This window comes from Dipteris shenzhenensis, chromosome 19 (genome assembly GCF_047967505.1).
Source record: "Dipteris shenzhenensis isolate YYH24624 ecotype China chromosome 19, Dip_SZ_1.0, whole genome shotgun sequence".
Taxonomy (NCBI): Eukaryota; Viridiplantae; Streptophyta; class Polypodiopsida; order Gleicheniales; family Dipteridaceae; genus Dipteris; species Dipteris shenzhenensis.
This window is the reverse complement of record NC_141614.1, coordinates 37,293,715-37,318,826: the sequence shown is the minus strand read 5'-3', so window position 1 is coordinate 37,318,826 and position 25,112 is coordinate 37,293,715. Positions and strand designations below refer to the sequence as shown.

General features: G+C 43.7%; 1 protein-coding gene and 1 pseudogene across 1 annotated transcript in view; both read left to right on the top strand.

The window, feature by feature from the left end:
* Positions 1–217: 217 nt before the first annotated feature.
* TTN5 (ADP-ribosylation factor family protein) overlaps positions 218–25,112 on the top strand; it is a 33,685-nt gene continuing 8,790 nt past the window's right edge. The window contains exons 1-3 of the mRNA XM_087390782.1: positions 218–308; positions 635–785; positions 883–993. Coding sequence (XP_087246908.1) covers positions 721–785; positions 883–993 — 176 coding nt within the window. The 5' untranslated portion in view covers positions 218–308; positions 635–720. The remainder of the gene's footprint in view (positions 309–634; positions 786–882; positions 994–25,112) is intronic.
* Positions 5,401–7,374, top strand: LOC147890427 (pentatricopeptide repeat-containing protein At1g11290, chloroplastic pseudogene; annotated as a pseudogene).

Here is a 25,112-nt window from a genome sequence, read left to right as displayed (position 1 = left end):
ACCCCTTTTACACACTGCCCAAGGACAAACCCCTTTGGTAAAAATGAGGGCCCGGATGGGTGTGGAGCTGGGGACACAAATCGTGATGGTGATTGGCTGAGCCAGCCCTGCCTATTGGTGGTGGTTGCCCAAGGAAGGCCTTTCTCTGGGCATGATGTGGACTCCATGTTGGATTAAAAGGTCTAAGCTTGGGCACCGTATGTGTAAAGAGGTGCCTGTCCAAACGTTAAATCGTGGTTTTCTATTGGTCCAAACTTCCGAGGCCTTAGTGAGTGAAGGAGTGTACTTGCCTTGATTAGTAACATCTAGGGTAAAGGGGCTAGTAAAGAGGCGGGTGCCTTTAAAATATTAGCACCCTCCCCTATTTTCTCCATGGAAAGACCCAATAAAGAGGCATGAAAAAGGGAAAATATGCTTAGGTGTCAAGCTCTTATGAAAAGTTAAGATAGTCTAAATGTGACACACTCCCTTTAGTATTGGGTATGTAGGTTTTCCAAGAAGTTAATATTTTTTCCTCATTTTTTTTGGAAAAATTATATCCTTTCTCTATTTCCATTCATGCGATGACCTTACATTTTGAAAAACATACACTATGAAAAAGATAGGGGTGCACAAGACTGGCCCCTTTATCCTATGTCTTATTCCTAGTGACCATTTGACCATCTGCTCTTGAGAGCAGTTATATTTCGCTCTTCAATTTGTCGAATTGTCGTTCCAAAAATGGGTCTGCTCTCCATCATCCGCAAGGTGAAGAAAAAGGAGAAGGAGATGCGAATCTTGATGGTGTAAGCTTTCTTGCCTCGTAATCCATCACAAATTTCTCTTCGTCAATCGCAACTCGCTGGAAATTGTTTCTTCACCTCATTATCTCCACCATTTCAGGGGGCTTGACAATGCGGGGAAGACTACTATTGTTAAGCGAATAAATGGGGAGGATACAAGTGGCATCAGCCCTACTCTCGGGTTCAATATTAAGACAATGCAGTACAAAAGGTGTGCTTTTGATTCAATGCTATTCCAATCGTGGCGCTTCTGCTACAGCTTACAAGAAGAAAGACCGGGGAGGGGAGGGGGCGGCGGGTTACGACGTGGACTTAAGGGATTGCGGAATCGAAGCACCATTAGATGCATGTCTAGGCAGTGTGATGCCTTTATGAATTAATATTTATCTGTGATGTGGTGCTTCCAAATCCTCTTCGTACTCTCTTGTAAGAGCAAGAATTAAAGACAAACTTTTTGTTGCCACGAAAACAAGAATGCCTATGAGACCGATAAATGAAAGCTGACGAGTTTCAAGGAACTGGGTGATACATAAGAAGGGCTTCAAACTCAGCTGGCAACATTAATGACAACTTGCACCCCGTTCATGATCTGTGAATTGATGGAAACTCACCATATTGGCTTATGCTTAACGTATATATATATATATTAGAGCGTATGCTTTTATATTGTGACCTCCATCTGGATGGATGAAGGGGTTGTCATGTGATTGTTTGTCATTTTGTAATTGATTATCAAAGGTTTTAAATTGCAATTTCCTTGTTTGTCTACACGATAAGTTTGGACACGTTCATAAATGTATTTATATATATGTACGTACCACTTACTGCTGGCACATGACCGGACGTTTGAGTGTTGACGAACACTGAATGTGCCATTGATTTTCAGTTTAGTTTATATTTTTTAGGGTAGTGCTAGGCACCTGTAGTTCCCCCTCCAGGGTTTTGGATCACACGATGGATCTAGCTTTCGGCTTCAAAGGCTTCCTCGGTCTTACACAAACGTTAATAACAACTGGCCCCCCCTCCTTTCCCCCCCACCCGCCCCCATGCGCTGATGAAGGCAATCCCTCATTGCGTTGATATTGCCCCAAAACAAGTGCATATCAAAATTTTGATGACCATTTATCATTCACAAATGATCTCATAGTTACTTGAACGGGAATGCTGAACGGAACTCTGTGCGAGAATGACAAAAAACGAGGGAACGGTAATGGGAGTGGGAATCGAAATCACATCATTATACACATCATCACACATGTACAACATTACAAAGAGACACAATTATAGAATTTTAACAATAAAGTAGTAGCAAATAGTGTTTCAGATCTGATGTACAAACTACACACTTAAAATTTCAACATTCACGAATTGACAAATCAATTACCATGTTGGTAACTCAGAAGACAACATTACAAATGATCGAGAGGACCGAGGTTCAGGGAAAAGGAGCACAGAGAATAGATAGAATCATGATGATACATGTGTCATCATTCATGATTATAGATGATAGATTGCTAAATGCATTATACAAAAAGAAACAAAACCTAGAAAGGCCCTCAACAACGTCCTCCTCTCCATCCTCCACATCATCTCAATCAGCCTCAAGATCAACCATCGCTGTACTGTCACTGATCTGTTCCTCCTCTGGCTTCCATCCAATGAATTCATCATGATTGAAGCGACAACTGGCCTTCTCAAGGCGCAAGATCATTGGCCCTTTGTATCCCAAGCCCATTCCTCTTCTTGACGCCATGTGTCCTACGCTTACTCCTTAAGCATTGACAAGGAGAGGAACTAGCTCCCTGACTTGAAATACGGACCACCAAATTCTGCAACAAAGGAGTTCCACTCTATAATTGTCCCACATTAAGGCTGTCTTGTTGAGCACCCTCTGAACCAAATAGTTCATATTTCTTGGTGTGAAAGGCCAGCTTATCCTTCACTTGTCTTCATTTCATTGGATCAGGCACTAGTTGCTTCAATATTATTTCCCATCCTCGCATCACCTCCTTATCTGCCTCTTGCTTGGCCCTTGGAAACTCAGGGTCCAAAACATAAGCAAGGGTGAATGAAGAGTTCCACCACCCTACTCCCAAGTCCACCAATTCCTGCCTTTTAGCAGGATCAATCACTGACTCCTTCATTTTTTCAATCATTTTGTCCATCCTCTAATAAACCCTGCCAAAGCAAGGCTTATCACTATCTATAAGTCTCATCAATACAATAACAGGCTTCCTTATTCCAAGCATATGATGTGTTTCTTGCTCCCCTGAGCATTAGCAGGTCGCTTCTCTTTGCCAGATATCACTAGCTAGAGACCTCGTTCCATACGTAGGAGACGAGTATGAAGCTGTTACACAAGAAAATTTCTGCTGTTGAAGACTTCAATCACAGGCGTTGCTTCAACAGATTCCATTGGAGTTGCCACTCTAGTATGACTGCAGCAGCCGTTTGCAGTCCTCTTGAACAAAGAGACCGAACTCTTGTACAAACATCCACCTCAAGCCAATCTACTGAAGTCTGCAATAAAATAAATCAAGAGAGCGTATCCTGGAAACTCAATTTGATGTTGCTTTTCATGCAGCAAGCGAGGTGCCTCTCGGAAGTACCCTCATCTTCATTGTCCCTGTGTGACTCTGTACTCATGCTCCCCCTGGTGAACTCAAACTTCTCAAGCTCCAACTTTAGATGAGCACTTGCATCTCTGTCAGTGGTCTTGGACATGTTTTTAGGTCCCAAGACTAAGCAACACCTACCATCCTCCACCACGAAGTTCACAGAGAAAGTTCCCTTGTTACCACATTGGCCGCTGTTGTGCTAGATTTTGTCATCTTTGATTTGTCCTTCCTCTTGCTCGGTCCACCTTGGCCATTGTCGTGTTAGATTCTCTCTTCTTTGACTGTCCTCCCTCTTGCTCGGTCAACCTTCTTCCTTAGCAAAGTGTCTAGGCTTGTGTAGTAAAAGCATTTCATTTTCTTTTTCTTCTTGCTCTCTCCGTTTGAAGAGTCCCCGTCATCCTTTGATGAATCCTTGACATTTTCCTTCTTTTGTGGCTTGCCTTAGCCATGCTTACGCTAGAGCAATAAGCCTTATGGATGCTGATGGCGACACTCGACTATATAAACCGACTCTAGGCACTCATCACTGTCCATCAGCTTCTCAAAGTTCTATGACTCGTCTCTTGACCAATCCTCAATCTCGGACATCTTGATAGTAACACTAGAGTCCATGTACCTAATCTCAACAGCACTCGGAGTTGCCATCAAAAAGGGTTCCTATGTCACCACCAACTAAGTTGACTCCTTTGACTTTGAGCTGGCCCCGTTCTTCTGATCAGCCTTCTTCTTTTTGCAATTCTTCACAAAATGTCCTGGCTCATCACAATAGAAGCACTTCTTTTCCTTCTTTCTCTTCTTCTTGTTGTCTTCATTTGAAGAGTCTACTCCTTCGTTAGATTTGTCCTTGGGCTTGCCTTTGCTAGGCTTACCCTTGCCCTTGTCTTTGCTCCTCTCTTGAGCTATTAGGGCCTTGTCATCCTTATCTGTATGTTCGTAGTTCTTTTCCCAAACTTCTTGTTGCAGCAACTGTGGAACCAGCTCCTCGAAAGTTACCGCCGTCACCCTCTGCCCTGCAATCATTGTAGTCACAAAACTACTATAGCTCTTGGGGAGCATTCCCAGCAATAGCTTTGCCATCTTGGTCGAGCTCGTCCTTTGATGACCAATTGTCGCCAGCTGATCCCGCCCCACCTTCATCTTGGTGATGTGTTCTTGTACCGATTCCCTTTCATCCATCCTTATGCCGTACAGCTCCGTCTCGAGGTCTAAGATTCTCGCTGCGTTGTTGAGCTCATACATATCCCAGAATAGCTTATCATGTTGTTAAAAAATAAATAAATAATGGTTCCTTTTTGGGGAAGAAATGATCTTGTGCCTTTGATGCAGGTTTCCTTTATTGGGTCATGAAATTTCACCTAATTTATTTTTGAGAGCATTAATTGAACGGGTGCCAATGGGACTTCAATGAAAAATCTTTCAGCATTAAAGCACCAGGCATATTCAGAAATATTGAGAGGTTGGTAGTTGGCCCACCTGCCTAGGGTAAAGGCTTAGCCCTAATGAACATGATTCAGTCTAATTTTCATTACAGAATGAGTTTATGCCTGCATTTAGACTTGGGGCTTGTAGCCAGGAGCATTTTTTATATCTAGAATCTAGACATATTTCATTTCTTTGGCTGGGTTTGAAAGAGAAAGTATCTACAATCAATAAGGGGGGCGTAGAATTGGCATCTAAATTCAGACCTCTCAGTTGTAAGCAAAAAATTTGTTAACAGTATTATGAAAAGTGTTCCAAGCACTGTAGGCTAGCTTCTCAAAGCACTCCTTTTATATTGTGGTATTTGACCAGTGGAAACTTGTTACTTTGTTTTGCCCTGGTTTTACCATATCCAACATTTCAAAAATTTCGATGAAAGTAAAAGAGGAATGCTCTCTCAAAAAACCATTCTATATGCACTATCTTATAGGGTGGAACCCATGGATGCCTATCCTTTCTCCATTGGTTGCTTGCGCAAATTGAGTGACAAGGGACGACTGAGTGAAGCATTTGAGGCTGTAGACCATATTTGTAAACAAGGAACTCCGATTTCTGTGGATATGTTGGTGTGTCTTCTCCAAGCATGCACTAAAACAAAGAATCTGGTAGGAGGTCGATGGGTACAGTCCATGATTCTTGAAAATGAATTCCAATGGAGCACCAAGCTGGGATGTGAGCTTATTCGCATGTTTGCTTCATGTGGATCTATGCCCGAAGCACTCAGAGTTTTCAGCAGTTTGCCTGAACAAACCACTCACACATGGACTGCTATTATCTTAGCACATGCCCAACATGGTCAAGGAAGACAGGCTATGGTACTCTACAAGAAAATGCATATGTCAGCTGTAGAACCAGGCTCGTACACTTTTGTTGCAGCTTTGAAAGCTTGTGCCTCCATAGCAGCATTAGATGAGGGGAAGCTGATCCATTCTGATCTTAAGAAGCAAGGGTTTGAGACTGATTCATTTATTGGAAACACACTGATTGACCTGTATTCCAAGTGTGGCACCTTAGAAGATGCACGCAAAGTGTTTGACAAGTTACTCTTACGAAATGTGGTTTCATGGAATGCAATGATTGCAGGATATGTCGAGCACGGCCACAGTAGTGAAGCCCTCTGGTTGTTCGATAAAATGCAACAAGAAGGCATGGAGCCAAGCAATATCACGTTTTTGAGCATTCTCAAAGTCTGCCTTATATTTGCAAATCTGGATCAGGGTAAGCTGGTCCATACTGATATCTGTAGACACGGGCTTGAATCAGATCTGTATGTGGCAAGTGCTGTGATGAACATGTATGCCAAGTGCCATCAACTAGAAGATGCACGTACAGTATTTGACAAACTGCAAGTACGAAACGTGGTCTCGTGGTCTGCAATGATTTCAGGATACACAGAGAATGGGGTTGGTGATGAAGCCCTAAAACTGTTCAGGGAAATGCGACAGAAGGGCATAAAGCCTGATAAAGTTACCTTTGTGTGCATTCTCAAAGCGTGCGCCAGCATAGGAGCCTTAGACCAGGGGAAGCTAAACCATACTGACATTATGAAATTTGGTCTGGAGTCAAATGTGTTTGTTGGAAGCATCCTTGTTAACATATATGCCAAATGTGCCTGCCTGGAAGATGCACGCAATGTATTTGACAAATTGACTGTACGAAATGTGGTGTCATGGTCTGCAATGATTGAAGGATATGCGGATTATGGACAAAGTGAAGAAGCCCTGCAATTGTTCAAGGAAATGCAACAAGATGGCACAGAACCAAATGAGGTCACATTTGCTTCCCTCCTCAAAGCATGTGCCAGCATAGCAGCACTAGATCAAGGCAAAATGATCCATTTAGACATCATGGAACGAGGGCTCGAATCAGATACTTATATTGGGAATACTCTAGTTGACATGTACGCCAAATGTGGCAACCTTGGAGATGCACAACATGTGTTTGACTCCTTGCATGTACGAAGTTTGGTCTCATGGTCTGCAATGACTGCAGGATATGCTAACCATGGGTATGGTAGAGTAGCCCAGCATTATTTTGAGAAAATGCGCAAGGAAGGCATTCGCCCAGATGGTGTGACATTTGTATGTCTCCTCTCTGCATGTAGCCATGCAGGCCTAGTTGAAGATGGCCGCTTCTTTTTTAAGTCCATGAAGGAAGATTACAGTCTCACACCAACTCTTGAGCACTATTCCTGTATGGTTGACCTGCTTGGCCGTGCAGGACTATTAGAGGAGGCACATGATTTGATTTGCGAGATGCCATTCCAATCTGATTCTGAGGTCTGGAAAGTCTTGCTAGGTTCATGTGCAAAATATGGAAATGTGGAGATAGGAAGACTAGCTTTTGATTATCTTGTCAAAAGTGGTTGTATAGACGCTGCTGGATGTGCTCTAATGTCAAATATTTATGCTGTCAATCACATGTGGGAGGATGCACGCAATGCTCAGGTGATCGGAGCTGTTAGGTCACGGTGAATTATGGAAGACACTTAGAAAGAGATGGATTGAGCTGAAGGAGAAGATTTGCATTTATTTCTTCTTTAATGGACCATGCTTTCAATAAGATATGATTTTGAGCTGAATGAGTAAACGTATCAATGGACAATTTGGCACTTTTATCTCATTTAGACTCTGTGGTGTACTTGATTGCAGAAGTGGACAACAGATATCAACTTTGTGGAGAAATGCGGCCTAAGCATTTAATCGTCACAGCCTCAGGATTTGAAGCGATCTTCAGAGCTGTTGATTGTTGCAAATTCATGAAAGCAATGTGAAAGGTTGTAGGGGAAGAAGTCAACAGTACTTCAAGGATGGTTTGTTTATTTGTGGGGATTATTGGTGACAGGGGAAGCTGCAGAGCAAAGAAAAAAACAATAAATTTTGTGAATGCGAATGCTGTGTCTTTCTCCTCAGTTTTCATGGGTACCTGCTATATCTCAAGAAGAAGGTTCCATAAAGGGAGTCTGGGCTTGTAGCTCATCATGTGCAATCAATGCTGCCATTTTCCTGATCATGAATTCTTCTCTTCATCGATAATATCCCTGTTTCCTAGACCACAGCCTCTTTAGGAGTCAAGCTTGAAAGCAGTGATCAGTGGTGGGACGCTTTTGATGACTTGATGGAGCTTATTAATGATGGGCATCTGAAAGGGAATATCAACCAGGTGTGATACCTACACTCTGGATTCAGTTTCCTGAGTATTTTACGTAGATGGGAATCTTTATTTCGGTTGCTTCTGTTTGAACTTCTAATACTCTATTGAATTTTTTTCTGACCTTGATGGCATTTTGCAATTGTGCAAAGTCATTAAAATCAATACATATGAGAGAAAGAAAGATAGAAAGGATTAATTTCTGCAAAAGACCAAAGAAGCTCATGAGATCATTGAGTAGATGGAGCATATGACCCAGACATCCCCATGATGGTGGGAGCTAGAGATGCCTATGTGTAACTGAGAATTGGAAAATAAAGGTACAGTGACTATGTGTCCATCTTAAGTGCTCAACCATTTGATAGTTGTGAGATGAGTGCTGTTTGAGCACTATCGGCCTCCCATGGGGTACTATGGTGTGTTCTATTAAATGGGGCACGTTGGATGAAATTCTCTGTACAAGGAAGGTACCATCCAAGGAAGCCTATGTCTTCTTGTCTTTGACTGCCCATACTGCCAAGCACGGTCAAGGTAAATAACGATTTGGAACGAGATGTCCATGTGTAGATGTTAATAAACACAGGTGGAGGTTGCTTGCTACAGCCAATGCTCCCCACAGTGTAAAATAATGAAAGCGTATGCCCAGAAACCACATAGTGCTAATTGAAACTTCTTTCCTTAATGTGTATGTGTGTATAGAGAGAGAGACAGATGCAGACAGTTGTTGAACTATGCTCAAGAGAGTAGAAACAGTAAACATATGTTGTTCCAAAGATTGACCAAAACCTTGTACAAAAGGTGTGCACAGTGCGCCACCTTCTAGTAGCAATGGGCTGCCTAGATGTGGACCCGTGACTCAGCCCACAGTGTCTTGTATGAGCTACTCTTGGATTGTACTTTTGTCTCATAGGGGTCCGCGAGGCCTCCTGAAGACGGTAATGCATCCCGCGAGCCAGTGCGTGTACTAGGAGCGTTACCTCTGAGCACCTGATACTATTTTTCTGTTTTGCTACTCAGCTATTTTGCTCGCTAGTTTAGCACTTTAGCTTTCAGCAAGGGCCTTAGTGAGCCTTTTGTTTCAGCCCATAGCGGCTTGTATGAGTTACTTTTGGTTTTGTACTTTGTCTCATAGGCCCGTTGAGGCCTCTTGCAGACGTTACTAGATCTTTCTCTCTCTCTCTCTCTCTCTCTCTCTCGGTTACAAAGGAGGAGGAAGGGACCTGGACAATCTGGACATGCTGATTAGCAATAGCAGTCCATCATTGATTTTCTTCCTTGATGATGCTGGCTTCACCAAATGCAGAGCCACTGTCAGACGAGATCATCGTATCTATCTTCAGCAGATTGGTGGAGCTGGTCCCACGGAGAGAATACACAGGCCCAGTCACCCGGCTCCCTACCACTGCCCTTTACATTTTTGGGTTCTCATTCTTGCAGCGACAGCGTGACGTATTTATTTTCTTGTTTCAGACACCATCCTTGGGTATGGGTGGATGACTAAAGTGGCCCCACCCCTTAGCCTTCATTGTATCTGGTTTTCTCTAGTCTCATAGACCCTTTGGTCTTTCACAGAGGTTAGTAAACTTTCTTTCTTAGTTAACATGGTTATTTAAATGGTTGAGGAATTGGCTGTGCTGACATAGTATTGCCATGCCTATGAAATGGATTGTAATTTTGACATTATTGTGGAGATGGCCATTTTATCTGACCTAGATCTTGATTGATGGTTTTGACACAGCCTTGAGATCGTGGGAACAAATGGTCCAGACAGTACCGACAAAATATGTAATATTGGCCAATATTTATTGATGAAGGGATGCATTCACTATCTAGGTTGTAGGGATATAAGAAAGGAAAGAGTGCATTGGAATGCACAAAATGGTAGTCTATGAGTTGTAGACTGATCTAGTGTTCAAAGGGGAGGTGAAGGGGTACCTGTTTCATGTGTCAATGTGCACTTTCTCTCAATTCAACCATGCATGAATGTGGATGCTTGTCTCTCTCTGATCTTACATGTAGACATCAACATGGCTACAAACTCTCTCATGATGGTGCTTTTTCTCCATTGGAAGGCCAATCCAGCAATATCTCATTTTCATGATTCTAAAATTTGTGAATTCAGCATTCAATCGTGTATACATTTGTTGCATTTTGCATAACCGGTTCATCTCTGTCTCTATCTCTGTCTCTCTGTCTCTTTGTCTCTCTCTCTGTGTGAAAATCTCATGCAACCTTGATCCCAGCTGGAAAATTCCTATCCATTTGCTGCCTCTACACCCTCTCCCTACACAGAGAAACACTTTAACCAACCCATCATTCACCCTCAGGACCAGATTTTCTCCAGACAGCCAAAATTGCGAGACGGAAAGTTTCACATGGCAGTTTTGGTAGCCCAAATCCAGGACCTCGAAGGACCCAAAAAGCAAGCCATAATGAGGTAATGCAAACGCGCAAGGCCTCTCCTGCAACTTCCCGATCGGTCTCTACTGTCAAGGAGTGTCACGGGGGCGTGAAATTCTACGTTTTTCCTTTCGTGAACGAATCCTTTTCGTGCTGCTTGGCATAACTTACTAATTATCTCACCAAGAATGTCCGTGGGTTTATTGATCCAATTACCAAATGTTCACAAGTACTTTAATGTACTACAAGACCGTGACAACTTTGGTTTTAAAAGTCCAAGCGTGGGCTTAATAATGTGTAATTAAACGCGGCATGGTGCCTAGCACATAAGCGTAATTAATCCTTAGGCCCAAAGGCATTCCAAGGAATTAAAAGAGTGGTTGTTGGGAAATGATGATGTGGCATTTTTAGTGGCCCCCCTAGAGTTCTAGGTGGCTCTAGTGTCTTCTACATGCTCCTTTGCCATTCCTGGACCTTCCTGGGCCTTCTAAACTTCACATGTGTGGTTTTCTCTCTCATCTTCTCCCTTTGTTGAGATTTTGGACTGGTTTTTCAGCCTCCTTCAGCTGAATTCCGTTTTTCTTCATAACTCCTCACCCGTTTGGATTCCTCGACTTCCGTTTGGCCCGATGGCTTCCCCTCTGCCTCCCCTTCGTAGTGATATGCTTTTCCCTTCTTTTGCTGGTAGAACGGGCAGAGCTGAGCACTTCTTTTGCTGGTTGAATTCCGAGTGGTCCGACGCGCTGGTTGATTGGTTTTTCTGAGTTTTGCACTCCTCTTTGGCTTGGGCACTGGCTACTATGTCCTCTTGGCGATTGAGGACTTGGTTCGAGTCTTCAGGGCTTGGTGAGTTGTGATTTTGCTACTGCAATTTCTTTTTGCCATAAGCTATTGGTTGGCCTCGCGTGCCGCTTGTTTGTTGGCTCACAGGTGCCCAGGCAGTGCTACATGAGTCATTCTTTGGTTGGGTACTTTGCTGATTTTATTTTGGAGCTTTGAAAAGCTTTGTGAATGCCATCTGGAAACCACTGAAAGAGAGTGCAGCTGGGGTGCAGTGTGATTGCATCTGGAGAGCCAATGGAATTGCACTCGGAAAAGAGAATGCCTTTGGGTTGAGCCTATGGGATAAGTGCACTTGTGTGATGGTGTTCTATGCTTGAAAGCCTTGCAAAGGCTTAGTGAATTGGGGCTGCGTGCTCAGTTGCAGGGAAGGTCTCCCAGATGCAACTTGTAATCATTTCACTGTGAAATATAAAGAAATACCGAAAGGGGCGCCACGGTGTTTGGGGCCAATCGGGTGCACTTGTCTATGTTTGTTGAGCAGGGGCATTCTAGCCTCCATCCCTTTTTCAGTGGTTTTGTTTGTGAACAAATGGGTAAATGCCAAATGGTGATCATGCAATGGTTAATGGTTGTGATATATGCTTTGTGAGCTGTAAATAAGTGCTGAAGTGATTAAAGGTTTAGTTTCACTGCCCTCTGAGTGATTAGAGGCCGGTTTCATTGGTTCCATTGTCGGGATTTGAACCCGGGTCGCCTGGGTGAAAGCCAGATATCCTTCCACCAAACTACCGAGGCCCACCTCTTGAGAAAGAGTGTGTGGTATCCCGTTTGTTGTCTTCTTTCTTGCTGTCCATAAAGCCCAAATTCTGCTGTGAGACTTCATGATATTGATGCATCTTGACTATTGATCGCCGAGGATCACATAGATTTTGAGCAGTATATATGGATGGATGCATCCCTCTCCTAGTCATATTTTCACTGTCTTTGTATACCATAGCTGCGGCTTTCTTGTATACTCTTTTATGCCATATTTCATGCTCGCTCCTGTGTTTTGGGGCAACAAACTGTGGTTTGCTGTTTTAAGAGAGGGGTATGTCATGGGGGCATGAAATTCTAAGTACTTTAATGTACTACAAGACCGTGACAACTTTGGTTTTAAAAGTCCAAGCGTGGGCTTAATAATGTGTAATTAAACGCGGCATGGTGCTTAGCACATAAGCGTAATTAATCCTTAGGCCCAAAGGCATTCCAAGGAATTAAAAGAGTGGTTGTTGGGAAATGATGATGTGGCATTTTTAATGGGCCCCCTAGAGGGCCATGTACCTTCAGTGGCCCCCCTAGAGTTCCAGGTGGCTCTAGTGCCTTCTACATGCTCCTTTGCCATTCCTGGATCTTCCTGGGTCTTCTAAACTTCACATGCGTGGTTTTCTCTCTCATCTTCTCCCTTTGTTGAGATTTTGGACTGGTTTTTCAGCCTCCTTCAGCTGAATTCCGTTTTTCTTCATAACTCCTCACCCGTTTGGATTCCTCGACTTCCGTTTGGCCCGATGGCTTCCCCTCTGCCTCCCCTTCGTAGTGATATGCTTTTCCCTCCGTGTGTTTGGTAGAACGGGCAGACCTGAGCACTTCTTTTGCTGGTTGAATTTCGAGTGGTCCGACGCGCTGGTTGACTGGTTTTTCTGAGTTTTGCACTCCTCTTTGGCTGAGAATGCAATTGGGCATTGGCTACTATGTCCTCTTGGCGATTGAGGACTTGGTTCGAGTCTTCAGGGCTTGGTGAGTTGTGATTTTGCTACTGCAATTTCTTTTTGCCATAAGCTATTGGTTGGCCTCGTGTGCCGCCTGTTTGTTGGCTCACAGGTGCCCAGGCAGTGCTACATGAGTCATTCTTTGGTTGGGTACTTTGCTGATTTATTTTGGAGCTTTGAAAAGCTTTGTGAATGCCATCTGGAAACCAATGAAAGAGAGTGCAGCTGGGGTGCAGTGTGATTGCATCTGGACAGCCAATGGAATTGCACTCGGAAAAGAGAATGCCTTTGGGTTGAGCCTATGGGATAAGTGCACTTATGTGATGGTGTTCTATGCTTGAAAGCCTTGCAAAGGCTTAGTGAATTGGGGCTTCGTGCTTAGTTGCAAGGAAGGTCTCCCAGATGCAACTTGTAATCATTTCACTGTGAAATATAAAGAAATACCGAAAGGGGCGCCACGGTGTTTGGGGCCAATCGGGTGCACTTGTCTATGTTTGTTGAGCAGGGGCATCCTAGCCTCCATCCCTTTTTCAGTGGTTTTGTTTGTGAACAAATGGGTAAATGCCAAATGGTGATCATGCAATGGTTAATGGTTGTGATATATGCTTTGTGAGCTGTAAATAAGTGCTGAAGTGATTAAAGGTTTAGTTTCACTGCCCTCTGAGTGATTAGAGGCCGGTTTCATTGGTTCCATTGTCGGGATTTGAACCCGGGTTGCCTGGGTGAAAGCCAGATATCCTTCTACCAAACTACCGAGGCCCACCTCTTGAGAAAGAGTGTGTGGTATCCCGTTTGTTGTCTTCTTTCTTGCTGTCCATAAAGCCCAAATTCTGCTGTGAGACTTCATGATATTGATGCATCTTGACTATTGATCGCCGAGGATCACATAGATTTTGAGCAGTGTATATGGATGGATGCATCTCTCTCCTAGCCATATTTTCACTGTCTTTGTATACTATAGCTGCGGCTTTCTTGTATACTCTTTTATGCTATATTTCATGCTCGCTCCTGTGTTTTGGGGCAGCAAACTGTGGTTTGCTGTTTCAAGAGAGGGGTATGTCACGGGGGCGTGAAATTCTAAGTACTTTAATGTACTACAAGACCGTGACAACAAAGTTCAAGCGTGGGCTTAATAATTAAACGCGGCATGGTGCCTAGCACATAAGCGTAATTAATCCTTAGGCCCAAAGGCATTCCAAGGAATTAAAAGAGTGGTTGTTGGGAAATGATGATGTGGCATTTTTAATGGGCCCCCTAGAGGGCCATGTACCTTCAGTGGCCCCCCTAGAGTTCCAGGTGGCTCTAGTGCCTTCTACATGCTCCTTTGCCATTCCTGGACCTTCCGGGGTCTTCTAAACTTCACATGTGTGGTTTTCTCTCTCATCTTCTCCCTTTGTTGAGATTTTGGACTGGTTTTTCACCCTCCTTCAGCTGAATTCCGTTTTTCTTCATAACTCCTCACCTGTTTGGATTCCTCGACTTCCATTTGGCCCGATGGCTTCCCCTCTGCCTCCCCTTCGTAGTGATATGCTTTTCCCTCCGTGCGTTTGGTAGAACGGGCAGAGCTGAGCACTTCTTTTGCTGGTCGAATTTGCAAAAGTGGCTTTTTCTGGACCTTTTTTCTTCTACCGCCTCCTGGGCCTCTCCTCTTGCAAAGCTACAGCGTTCTGTTGAATTTCGAGTGGTCCGACGCGCTGGTTGACTGATTTTTCTCAGTTTTGGAGGACTTTCCGGCGATGAAACTTCTCCAAAACCTTCTCAATGCATTCCTCTCTGAAGCACGCTTCTTTTGAGCTCAAGAACTCTCACTTCCTCGCGACAGAAGTGCTTCTTTTCGCATTTTTCAGTGGAATTCTTGTTGGTCGGCTCTTGTAAATGCTCTTTCTTCATGCCTTTGCACTCCTCTTTGGCTGAGAATGCAATTGGGCATTGGCTACTATGTCCTCTTGGCGATTGAGGACTTGGTTCGAGTCTTCAGGGCTTGGTGAGTTGTGATTTTGCTACTGCAATTTCTTTTGCCATAAGCTATTGGTTGGCCTCGTGTGCCGCCTGTTTGTTGGCTCACAGGTGCCCAGGCAGTGCTACATGAGTCATTCTTTGGTTGGGTACTTTGCTGATTTTATTTTGGAGCTTTGAAAAGCTTTGTGAATGCCATCTGGAAACCACTCAAAGAGAGTGCAGCTGGGGTGCAGTGTGATTGCATCTGGATAGCCAATGGAATTGCACTCGGAAAAGAGAATGCCTTTGGGTTAAGCCTATGGGATAAGTGCACTTATGTGATGGTGTTCTATGCTTGAAAGCCTTGCAAAGGCTTAGTGAATTGGGGCTGCGTGCTCAGTTGCAGGGAAGGTCTCCCAGATGCAACTTGTAATCATTTCACTGTGAAATATAAAGAAATACCGAAAGGGGCGCCACGGTGTTTGGGGCCAATCGGGTGCACTTGTCTATGTTTGTTGAGCAGGGGCATTCTAGCCTCCATCCCTTTTTCAGTGGTTTTGTTTGTGAACAAATGGGTAAATGCCAAATGGTGATCATGCAATGGTTAATGGTTGTGATATATGCTTTGTGAGCTGTAAATAAGTGCTGAAGTGATTAAAGGTTTAGTTCCACTGCCCTCTGAGTGATTAGAGGCCGGTTTCATTGGTTCCATTGTCGGGATTTGAACCCGGGTCGCCTGGGTGAAAGCCAGATATCCTTCCACCAAACTACCGAGGCCCACCTCTTGAGAAAGAGTGTGTGGTATCCTGTTTGTTGTCTTCTTTCTTGCTGTCCATAAAGCCCAAATTCTGCTGTGAGACTTCATGATATTGATGCATCTTGACTATTGATTGCCGAGGATCACATAGATTTTGAGCAGTATATATGGATGGATGCATCCCTCTCCTAGTCATATTTTCATTGTCTTTGTATACCATAGCTGCGGCTTTCTTGTATACTCTTTTATGCTATATTTCATGCTCGCTCCTGTGTTTTGGGGCAGCAAACTGTGGTTTGCTGTTTTAAGAGAGGGGTATGTCACGGGGGCATGAAATTCTAAGTACTTTAATGTACTACAAGACCGTGACAACTTTGGTTTTAAAAGTCCAAGCGTGGGCTTAATAATGTGTAATTAAACGCGGCATGGTGCCTAGTACATAAGCGTAATTAATCCTTAGGCCCAAAGGCATTCCAAGGAATTAAAAGAGTGGTTGTTGGGAAATGATGATGTGGCATTTTTAATGGGCCCCCTAGAGGGCCATGTACCTTCAGTGGCCCCCCTAGAGTTCCTGGTGGCTTTAGTGCCTTCTACATGCTCCTTTGCCATTCCTGGACCTTCCGGGGTCTTCTGAACTTCACAAGTGTGGTTTTCTCTCTCATCTTCTCCATTTGTTGAGATTTTGGACTGGTTTTTCAGCCTCCTTCAGCTGAATTCCGTTTTTCTTCATAACTCCTCACCCGTTTGGATTCCTCGACTTCCGTTTGGCCCGATGGCTTCCCCTCTACCTCCCCTTCGTAGTGATATGCTTTTCCCTCCGTGCGTTTGGTAGAACGGGCAGAGCTGAGCACTTCTTTTGTTGGTCGAATTTGCAAAAGTGGCTTTTTCTGGACCTTTTTTCTTCTACCGCCTCCTGGGCCTCTCCTCTTGCAAAGCTACAGCTTTCTGTTGAATTTCGAGTGTTCCGACGCACTGGTTGACTGGTTTTTCTCAGTTTTGGAGGACTTTCCGGCGATGAAACTTCTCCAAAACCTTCTCAATGCATTCCTCTCTGAAGCACGCTTCTTTTGAGCCCAAGAACTCCCACTTCCTCGCGACAGAAGTGTTTCTTTTCGCATTTTTCAGTGGAATTCTTGCTGGTCGGCTCTTGTAAATGCTCTTTCTTCATGCCTTTGCACTCCTCTTTGGCTGAGAATGCAATTGGGCACTGGCTACTATGTCCTCTTGGCGATTGAGGACTTGGTTCGAGTTTTCGGGGCTTGGTGAGTTGTGATTTTGCTACTGCAATTTCTTTTTGCCATAAGCTATTGGTTGGCCTCGTGTGCCGCCTGTTTGTTGGCTCACAGGTGCCCAGGCAGTGCTACATGAGTCATTCTTTGGTTGGGTACTTTGCTGATTTTATTTTGGAGCTTTGAAAAGCTTTGTGAATGCCATCTGGAAACCACTGAAAGAGAGTGCAGCTGGGGTGCAGTGTGATTGCATCTGGAGAGCCAATGGAATTGCACTCGGAAAAGAGAATGCCTTTGGGTTGAGCCTATGGGATAAGTGCACTTATGTGATGGTGTTCTATGCTTGAAAGCCTTGCAAAGGCTTAGTGAATTGGGGCTGCGTGCTCAGTTGCAGGGAAGGTCTCCCAGATGCAACTTGTAATCATTTCACTGTGAAATATAAAGAAATACCGAAAGGGGCGCCACGGTGTTTGGGGCCAATCGGGTGCACTTGTCTATGTTTGTTGAGCAGGGGCATTCTAGCCTCCATCCCTTTTTCAGTGGTTTTGTTTGTGAACAAATGGGTAAATGCCAAATGGTGATCATGCAATGGTTAATGGTTGTGATATATGCTTTGTGAGCTGTAAATAAGTGCTGAAGTGATTAAAGGTTTAGTTCCACTGCCCTCTGAGTGATTAGAGGCCGGTTTCAAGGAGCTTGTTCAAACAAAGTGCAAATAACAAAGGAGTGACTGTATAGGTTGGCGTGACACTGACACTGAAGATCAGAATAGGAGGCCTTCTTGAATGCTAGTTCAAGGAGGAGGATATGCACAGTGAGACTCTAGTACAAATCAAGGTAGCCACCCTAGTATTGAATTGCTGGAGGGAGACGAGACGGCTTAGCACATAGGATGTATGAATCAAGCTTCTTCGCCAATCCTACATGCCGAAAGCGACCAAGATATGGATAACCAAAGAACTCACACGAGCTTACTTGAACCAAAAGGCAACATAATCAGCCAAGGTCAAGGCAGCTAGGAAGGATGGAAAATGGTCAGTATTTCGTGAGGGCGTGGCCCTCATCAAGGAGTTTAATTCAAAACGAAAAGACCCTTGGTCTTAAATTGATGAAAGGCCGTCTTGTTTTCACAGTGTAGTTACTTCAAAATAATTCAAAGTTGCTTGGGCACTCCTTGGGAGCTTCCTTGTGCCCTCCCAGTACAGATGTATTAGCTGTTTTTTGCTGTCCCATAGACCTGTTGGTCTCCATGAACATTAATAGCCTCCCTCTCTCTCTCTCTCTCTCTCTCTCTCTCTCTCTCGCTCAACATTGACATGGCATAGGACCTACGAGGGAACTTGGAAGCACTACACATTTTTTGTAGCATGTGCGATATGAACATGAATGTCAACATTGATCAAAACTCTGTTTACCTCTTTTTTCTTCTCTTTCATTTTCTCTTTTATATTCTTTTATATTCTTTGTAGATTTTTGATCTTTAGAACAACAAAAAATCTAAATTTGTATGATTGGACTTATTCTAGTCTTACAAAGGTATATCTAATGAGATCATCTACATCATGAGACATTCACTCTTGGAAGAACAAGCAGCAATTCTTTGGGCATATGTTTACTTGAAATGCAGCCATTGGGGTATCTCCCACTGCTAGGCCTTTAACCAAGACATTTAAAGGCTTGCTATTCAGTCTCTTTTCTTCCCAAGGCCACAAAGATATACTCCTTTTTGGCGGCTTTTGATCCCTTTTCCACCACTTCTTTCCATTCCAGCATAGCCTCTTTTCGCTTGTTCAGCTGTTGCGTAAATTCAGTGTGCTTCCCTTGCATGGTGGCTTGCATAACTACCATTTCTTTCTTGAGATTAGCATTTTCTGTTTTGAGCTCTTCCATGGCTTTGGATGTCCCCTCCGGTTGACTCCCTTTCGTATCTTTGAGTCACTGCAATTCGGCTCCCATTGCATGCAACTGGTCTTGGAGTCATTTTTTTACGGATTCCCACCCTGCTCCCACTTTATACAAAGGCGGTGTGATGAGACCCGGAACTACCCAATCAAGATCCTCATGGAGTGGGGGAGATGGATCCGCGCGTATCCTGGTGGGTCGATGAATCCTTCTTAGATCATGTTAGAAACATGGTTGAGAGAGAGAGAGAGAGAGAGAGAGAGAGAGAGAGAGGGTGTGAGGAAATGATGCTCAAATGAAGACATGAAGAAGGTTTTCATTCATTCATCAAGTATGACATGATAAGTGAAGTACAAGCCTTACATAGGCTGAGAACACACACATGTACCAAGTGTATATGGGATAACTCCCAGAGTGAAACGTGGCACTCAGACATGAACTAGTACTAGAACTCGTAGTACTACACACCAACACATCACATCATCACACTCTTTGACTACGATATATCCAACACCCCCCTTCAGAGCAAAGAGTGTGAGACCAACACTCAAAGAGTAGACCGATCCCCCCTCCACTGCAATACTGCAAAGAGCAAGTCCAATTGTCCAACACCTCCCGTGTGATAGTGACGTCTCAGTCCGCTTACAACCGGTAAGGGAAAACCATCACTTGTCACTTTGAATTGGGTGGTCAATACCATCAAACCAAAGTAAAAGACAATACATTCATTTTTGGGGCAAGAGAGGAGTCCTTATTGCGACGGTCCTTCTTAATGAGTGGTGCCACCATATCATCAAACGTGGTAGTGGCAAGATGAAGGACTCCAGGAATTTGCTCAAAGCGAGAAATCCCATGCATACTCTTCATAAGGTTAGCCATCTTATCTTCATCATTTTCAAACTTGAACAAGAGATTGAAACTTTGCTAAATCATGAAACTTGAGCTTTAGAAAGACTTTAGAGTTGGTGATTTTGTTACCAAACAATGTCTCGAGGGGATCCCAAATCTCCTTAGTTGTTGACTTGAAGTCCACATGATGGATAAGAGTGTCGGCCAAGCAAAGCGGCCAAGCAAAGACCAATGAGGGAAATTGTCACGGGGACGTGAAATTCTAAGTACTTTAATGTACTACAAGACCGTGACAACTTTGGTTTTAAAAGTCCAAGCGTGGGCTTAATAATGTGTAATTAAACGCGGCATGGTGCTTAGCACATAAGCGTAATTAATCCCTAGGTCCAAAGGCATTTCAAGGAGTTAAAAGAGTTGTTGTTGGGAAATGATGATGTGGCATTTTTAATGGGCTCCCTAGAGGGCAATGTATCTTCAGTGGCCCCCCTAGAGTTCCAGGTGGCTCTAGTGCCTTCTACATGCTCCTTTGCCATTCCTGGACCTTCCTAGGCCTTCTAAACTTCACATGTGTGGTTTTCTCTCATCTTCTCCCTTTGTTGAGATTTTGGATTGGTTTTTCAGCCTCCTTCAGCTGAATTCCGTTTTTCTTCATAACTCCTCACCCGTTTGGATTCCTCGACTTCCGTTTGGCCCGATGGCTTCCCCGTTTTTCTTCATAACTCCTCACCCGTTTGGATTCCTCGACTTCCGTTTGGCCCGATGGCTTCCCCTCTACCTCCCCTTCGTAGTGATATGCTTTTCCCTCCGTGCGTTTGGTAGAACGGGTAGAGTTGAGCACTTCTTTTGCTGGTTGAATTTGCAAAAGTGGCTTTTTCTGGACCTTTTTGCTTCTACCGCCTCCTGGGCCTCTCCTCTTGCAAAGCTACAGCTTTCTGTTGAATTTTGAGTGGTCCCACGCGCTGGTTGGCTGGTTTTTCTCAGTTTTGGAGGACTTTCCGGCGATGAAACTTCTCCAAAACCTTCTCAATGCATTCCTCTCTAAAGCACGCTTCTTTTGAGCCCAAGAACTCCCACTTCTTCGTGACAGAAGTGCTTATTTTTGCATTTTTCAGTGGAATTCTTGCTGGTCGGCTCTTGTAAATGCTCTTTCTTCATGCCTTTGCACTCCTCTTTGGCTGAGAATGCAATTGGGCATTGGCTACTATGTCCTCTTGGCGATTGAGGACTTGGTTTGAGTTTTCGGGGCTTGGTGAGTTGTGATTTTGCTACTGCAATTTCTTTTTGCCATAAGCTATTGGTTGGCCTTGTGTGCCGCCTCTTTCTTGGCTCACAGGTGCCTAGGCAGTGCTACATGAGTCATTCTTTGGTTAGGTACTTTGCTGATTTTATTTTGGAGCTTTGAAAAGCTTTGTGAATGCCATCTGGAAACCACTCAAAGAGAGTGCAGCTGGGGTGCAGTGTGATTGCATCTGGACAGCCAATGGAATTGCACTCGGAAAAGAGAATGCCTTTGGGATAAGTGCACTTATGTGATGGTGTTCTATGCTTGAAAGCCTTGCGAAGGCTTAGTGAATCGGGGCTGCGTGCTCAGTTGCAGGGAAGGTCTCCCAGATGCAACTTGTAATCATTTCACTGTGAAATATAAAGAAATACCGAAAGGGGCGCCACGGTGTTTGGGGCCAATCGGGTGCACTTGTCTATGTCTGTTGAGCAGGGGCATTCTAGCCTCCATCCCTTTTTCAGTGGTTTTGTTTGTGAACAAATGGGTAAATGCCAAATGGTGATCATGCAATGGTTAATGGTTGTGATATATGCTTTGTGAGCTGTAAATAAGTGCTGAAGTGATTAAAGGTTTAGTTCCACTGCCCTTTGAGTGATTAGAGGCTGGTTTCATTGGTTCCATTGCCGAGATACCACACAGTCTTTCTCAAGAGGTGGGCCTCGGTAGTTTGGTGGAAGGGTATCTTTGCTGCACTTTTTGACAGCTGAATATTACAACCATAAACATGGTGAGTACCCATGAGCAAGAGAGCTCCACAACTCCTCGAAGGAGAAGGCAGGAAAGCCTTAATGATCCAGCTAGTGTACAGCTGCAGGCAGCTGCAGGGAGCACAACAAATGCCTTTTGAGCAGGCCACACATGAAGCTACAACTGAGCTCAACGGTGATACTAGTTCTAGCAGTGAGTTAGATGATGCTACTATGTTGAATGCACAGCTTGCAAGTGCAGTGACTGCTTTGACTCAGTTGGCTCAAAATTTAGCTCAGATTGTGTAAACAAATGCCAAGAAGAAGAAGAAATCAAGAAAGCACAAGCATGGAAAGAGTGAGTACACACATGCATCAGCTTCTCATGGTGGACCGCACACTCATGCATCAGTTTCCCATGAGGGACAGCCATAAAAAATGACTCAGAAAGTGACTTTCAAGAGAGAGGAATCGCCCAAAAGAGCACTTGAGAAAGAGGTACAAAAAGTACAGCCAGTGCAACAGTATGAACAGCCAGCACAAGGCCTTGGTTTGGGTATTTCTACTCCTCAAAATTATAATGTGCAGTCTATAAATGTGGCTCAACCACCTCAGCCATATTTGAGGCAGCAACCTGAATATTTTGGTACATATTCTATCTTTGACGCTATGTTGATTTCACCGCCAATTGGGCATAGAAAGCAAGCCATGTATGACAATGTGGGAATGCAGCCAGGCATGCAAGCCACAGCATATGCTCCCATGCCTAATGTTCAGCCAAGCATGGATCTCCCTAGTGAAGGGAATGCTGCAAATATACAGCCATCTTTGGGACAGCCAATATCAAATGTATATAAAGAATTTAGGATGGTGGTTCTCATGTCAAGTTTGATACATATAATGGAGTACAGGACAGGTACAAAGCCCTCACATTCCTTCAACAGTTTGATGCTGCATTTCTTGGGGGTTTGTTTACAGAAGCATCCAAGATGAGGAAGGTTGCCACATTTTTTAAAGGCAATGCACTTAAGTGGTACACCAACCTTATGCTTCATGGAGATGCACCTGCTACTTGGTTGGAATTTAAGCAAGTGTTCTCTTCTACTTGGCTTACTCCAACTTTTGAAGTTGAAGTACTTTCACACTGGCATGACTTGTCATACAAAGAGCAAATAGAGAGGTACTGTTGTGGATTGCCTAGTGAGCTACGTGATTATTGCATCAAAACCAAGGTGGGTTCTATAACTCAATTAATTGAGAATGCAAGGACAGCATATGCATGGATGCAGGAGAAGAATTTGGGCTTTATGGACAGCAAGAAAGAAGACAACAAACGGGCTGCCAAACACCAGGATAAGGACATCAAATCTTAAAATAAAAATTATGGCAAACGACCGTTTCAAAGGGAGGAAAAGCCCAATTCAAAGCTGGTCAAAGGCGTGGACAGCCTAATAAACAGCCCCGTACCAAGTTATCTGATGAAGAGAAAAAGTCACTCATGGAGCAAAACAAATGTTTTATATGCAAAGGAGAGGGACACCGCTCTTATGATTGCCCATTCAAGAAAAGAGACAGGTCAGATGATGATAAGAATGGTGATAAACAGGCTGATCGGAAGGGCAAAAAGCCTAAACCGTCCGCATGACTTCTTCCAGATGTGATTGGGAGTTTGCCACATGCACATGATGAAGAGGAAATGAAAAAGACTGAGATGTGCAGAGCATGGGGAAAAATAAGAAATCAGAATTGTTTGTTTTTCTTTGATTCTGGGGCAAAGGCAAATTTCATAACTCCTGATATGGCAAGAAGGCTTGGCATCAAGCCTGAGGAAATGGGGCCATCGGGCATGTGTGATATGGCCAACCCTGAACTCAATACACCCGTCACTCCTATCATTGGCAAGTTGAGGATGCATATCCAGGGATATCAGGATGCAGAGGACTTCTATATCATGCCTTTGCCAGAGTGTGATGCTTTGCTTGGGATGCCTTGGATGTACACGGTGGGGGCTGATGTGCAGATGAGAAACAAGACGATTTCTTTAACTCATAGAGGCAAAAATCATATACTTGATGTAAAGTTGAAAGGGGAGTCCATCCCTGTAGTTTCAGCTTCTTGTATTTCCAATGTAATAAAGCGTCATATTTCAGCATACTTGATTTTTGTCAAACAGGACAGCCAACCAGTTCAGGAAGGCTCTACTCTTTCTGCTTTAGATAGAGAAAGGGCTGCTTTTATTTCAGATTTTCAGGATTGTTTCTCAGATGCACTTCCTCAAGAATTACCTCCCAAGAGGCCCGAGGATCATCAAATTGATATAATTCCAAGAAGCTCACCGCCTAATATACCTCCCTATCGTGTCAGTAAGGCACAACAGGAAGAGATAATGTCACAAGTGAAGGAACTCTTGGAAAAGGAATTAATACAGCCAAGTAATTCTCCTTACTGTTTCCCTGTGTTGCTTGTGCAAAAGAAGGATGGCAGTTGGAGAATGTGTATTGATTATAGGGCTTTGAATAAAGTCACAATTAAGAACCGTTTTCCAATTCCACGCATTGATGATATATTGGATCGGTTGAAAGGTTCCTCAATGTTCAGTCGTATTGACCTTAAAAGTGGATACCATCAGATAAGGATACGGCCTGAAGATGTCTACAAGACTGCCTTCCGCACTTCATTTGGTTATATGAGTTTCTTGTGATGCCTTTTGGTTTGACTAATGCACTTGCCACTTTCAATAGAATGATGGATAGAATTTTTAGAGCACACAGAAAGTTTGTGGGCACTTTCTTCGATGACATCATTGTGTTCTCTAAAAATGAGCAGGAGCACAGGAAACACCTCACTATTGTGTTTCAAGAGTTGAAAAGACACAAGCTATTAATAAACACCAAGAAAAGTGAGTTCTTTATGCATGAGATTCATTTTCTCGGTCATATAGTGTCAAAGGATGGAGTCAAGATGGATCCTGCAAAAGTTGAGGCCATAAGGAGAGTTGGCCAATTTTGAAAAATCTGCATGAAGTCAGAAGCTTTCTTGGGTTGTGTTCATACTATCGGAGGTTTATAAAGTACTTTGCAGAAATTGCTTCTCCCTTGCATGCTTTACAAAAGAAAGCTGTACCGTTTCAGTGGGGACCAAAGGAAAATGCAGCTTTTGAAAAGCTGAAGCAAAAGTTGTGTTCTGAACCGGTTATTATCTTGCCAGATCTTGCAAAACCGTTTGCTGTAACTTGTGATGCATGTGGGAACAGCATAGGAGGCACTTTGATGCAGGATGGCAGAGTGGTTGCATATGAGAGTAGAGTTCTCAAAGATGCTGAATTGTACTTGCAGACATACGAGAAGGAAATGTTAGCAGTGATACATGCTTTGACCACATGGAAACATTATCTTCTTGGAGCTGATTTTTATGTGCAAACAGATCATCAGTCACTTAGATATTTTCTCACGCAGAGAAAATTATCTGAAAAGCACATGAGATGGGCTAACTTCCTCTCAATGTTTCAT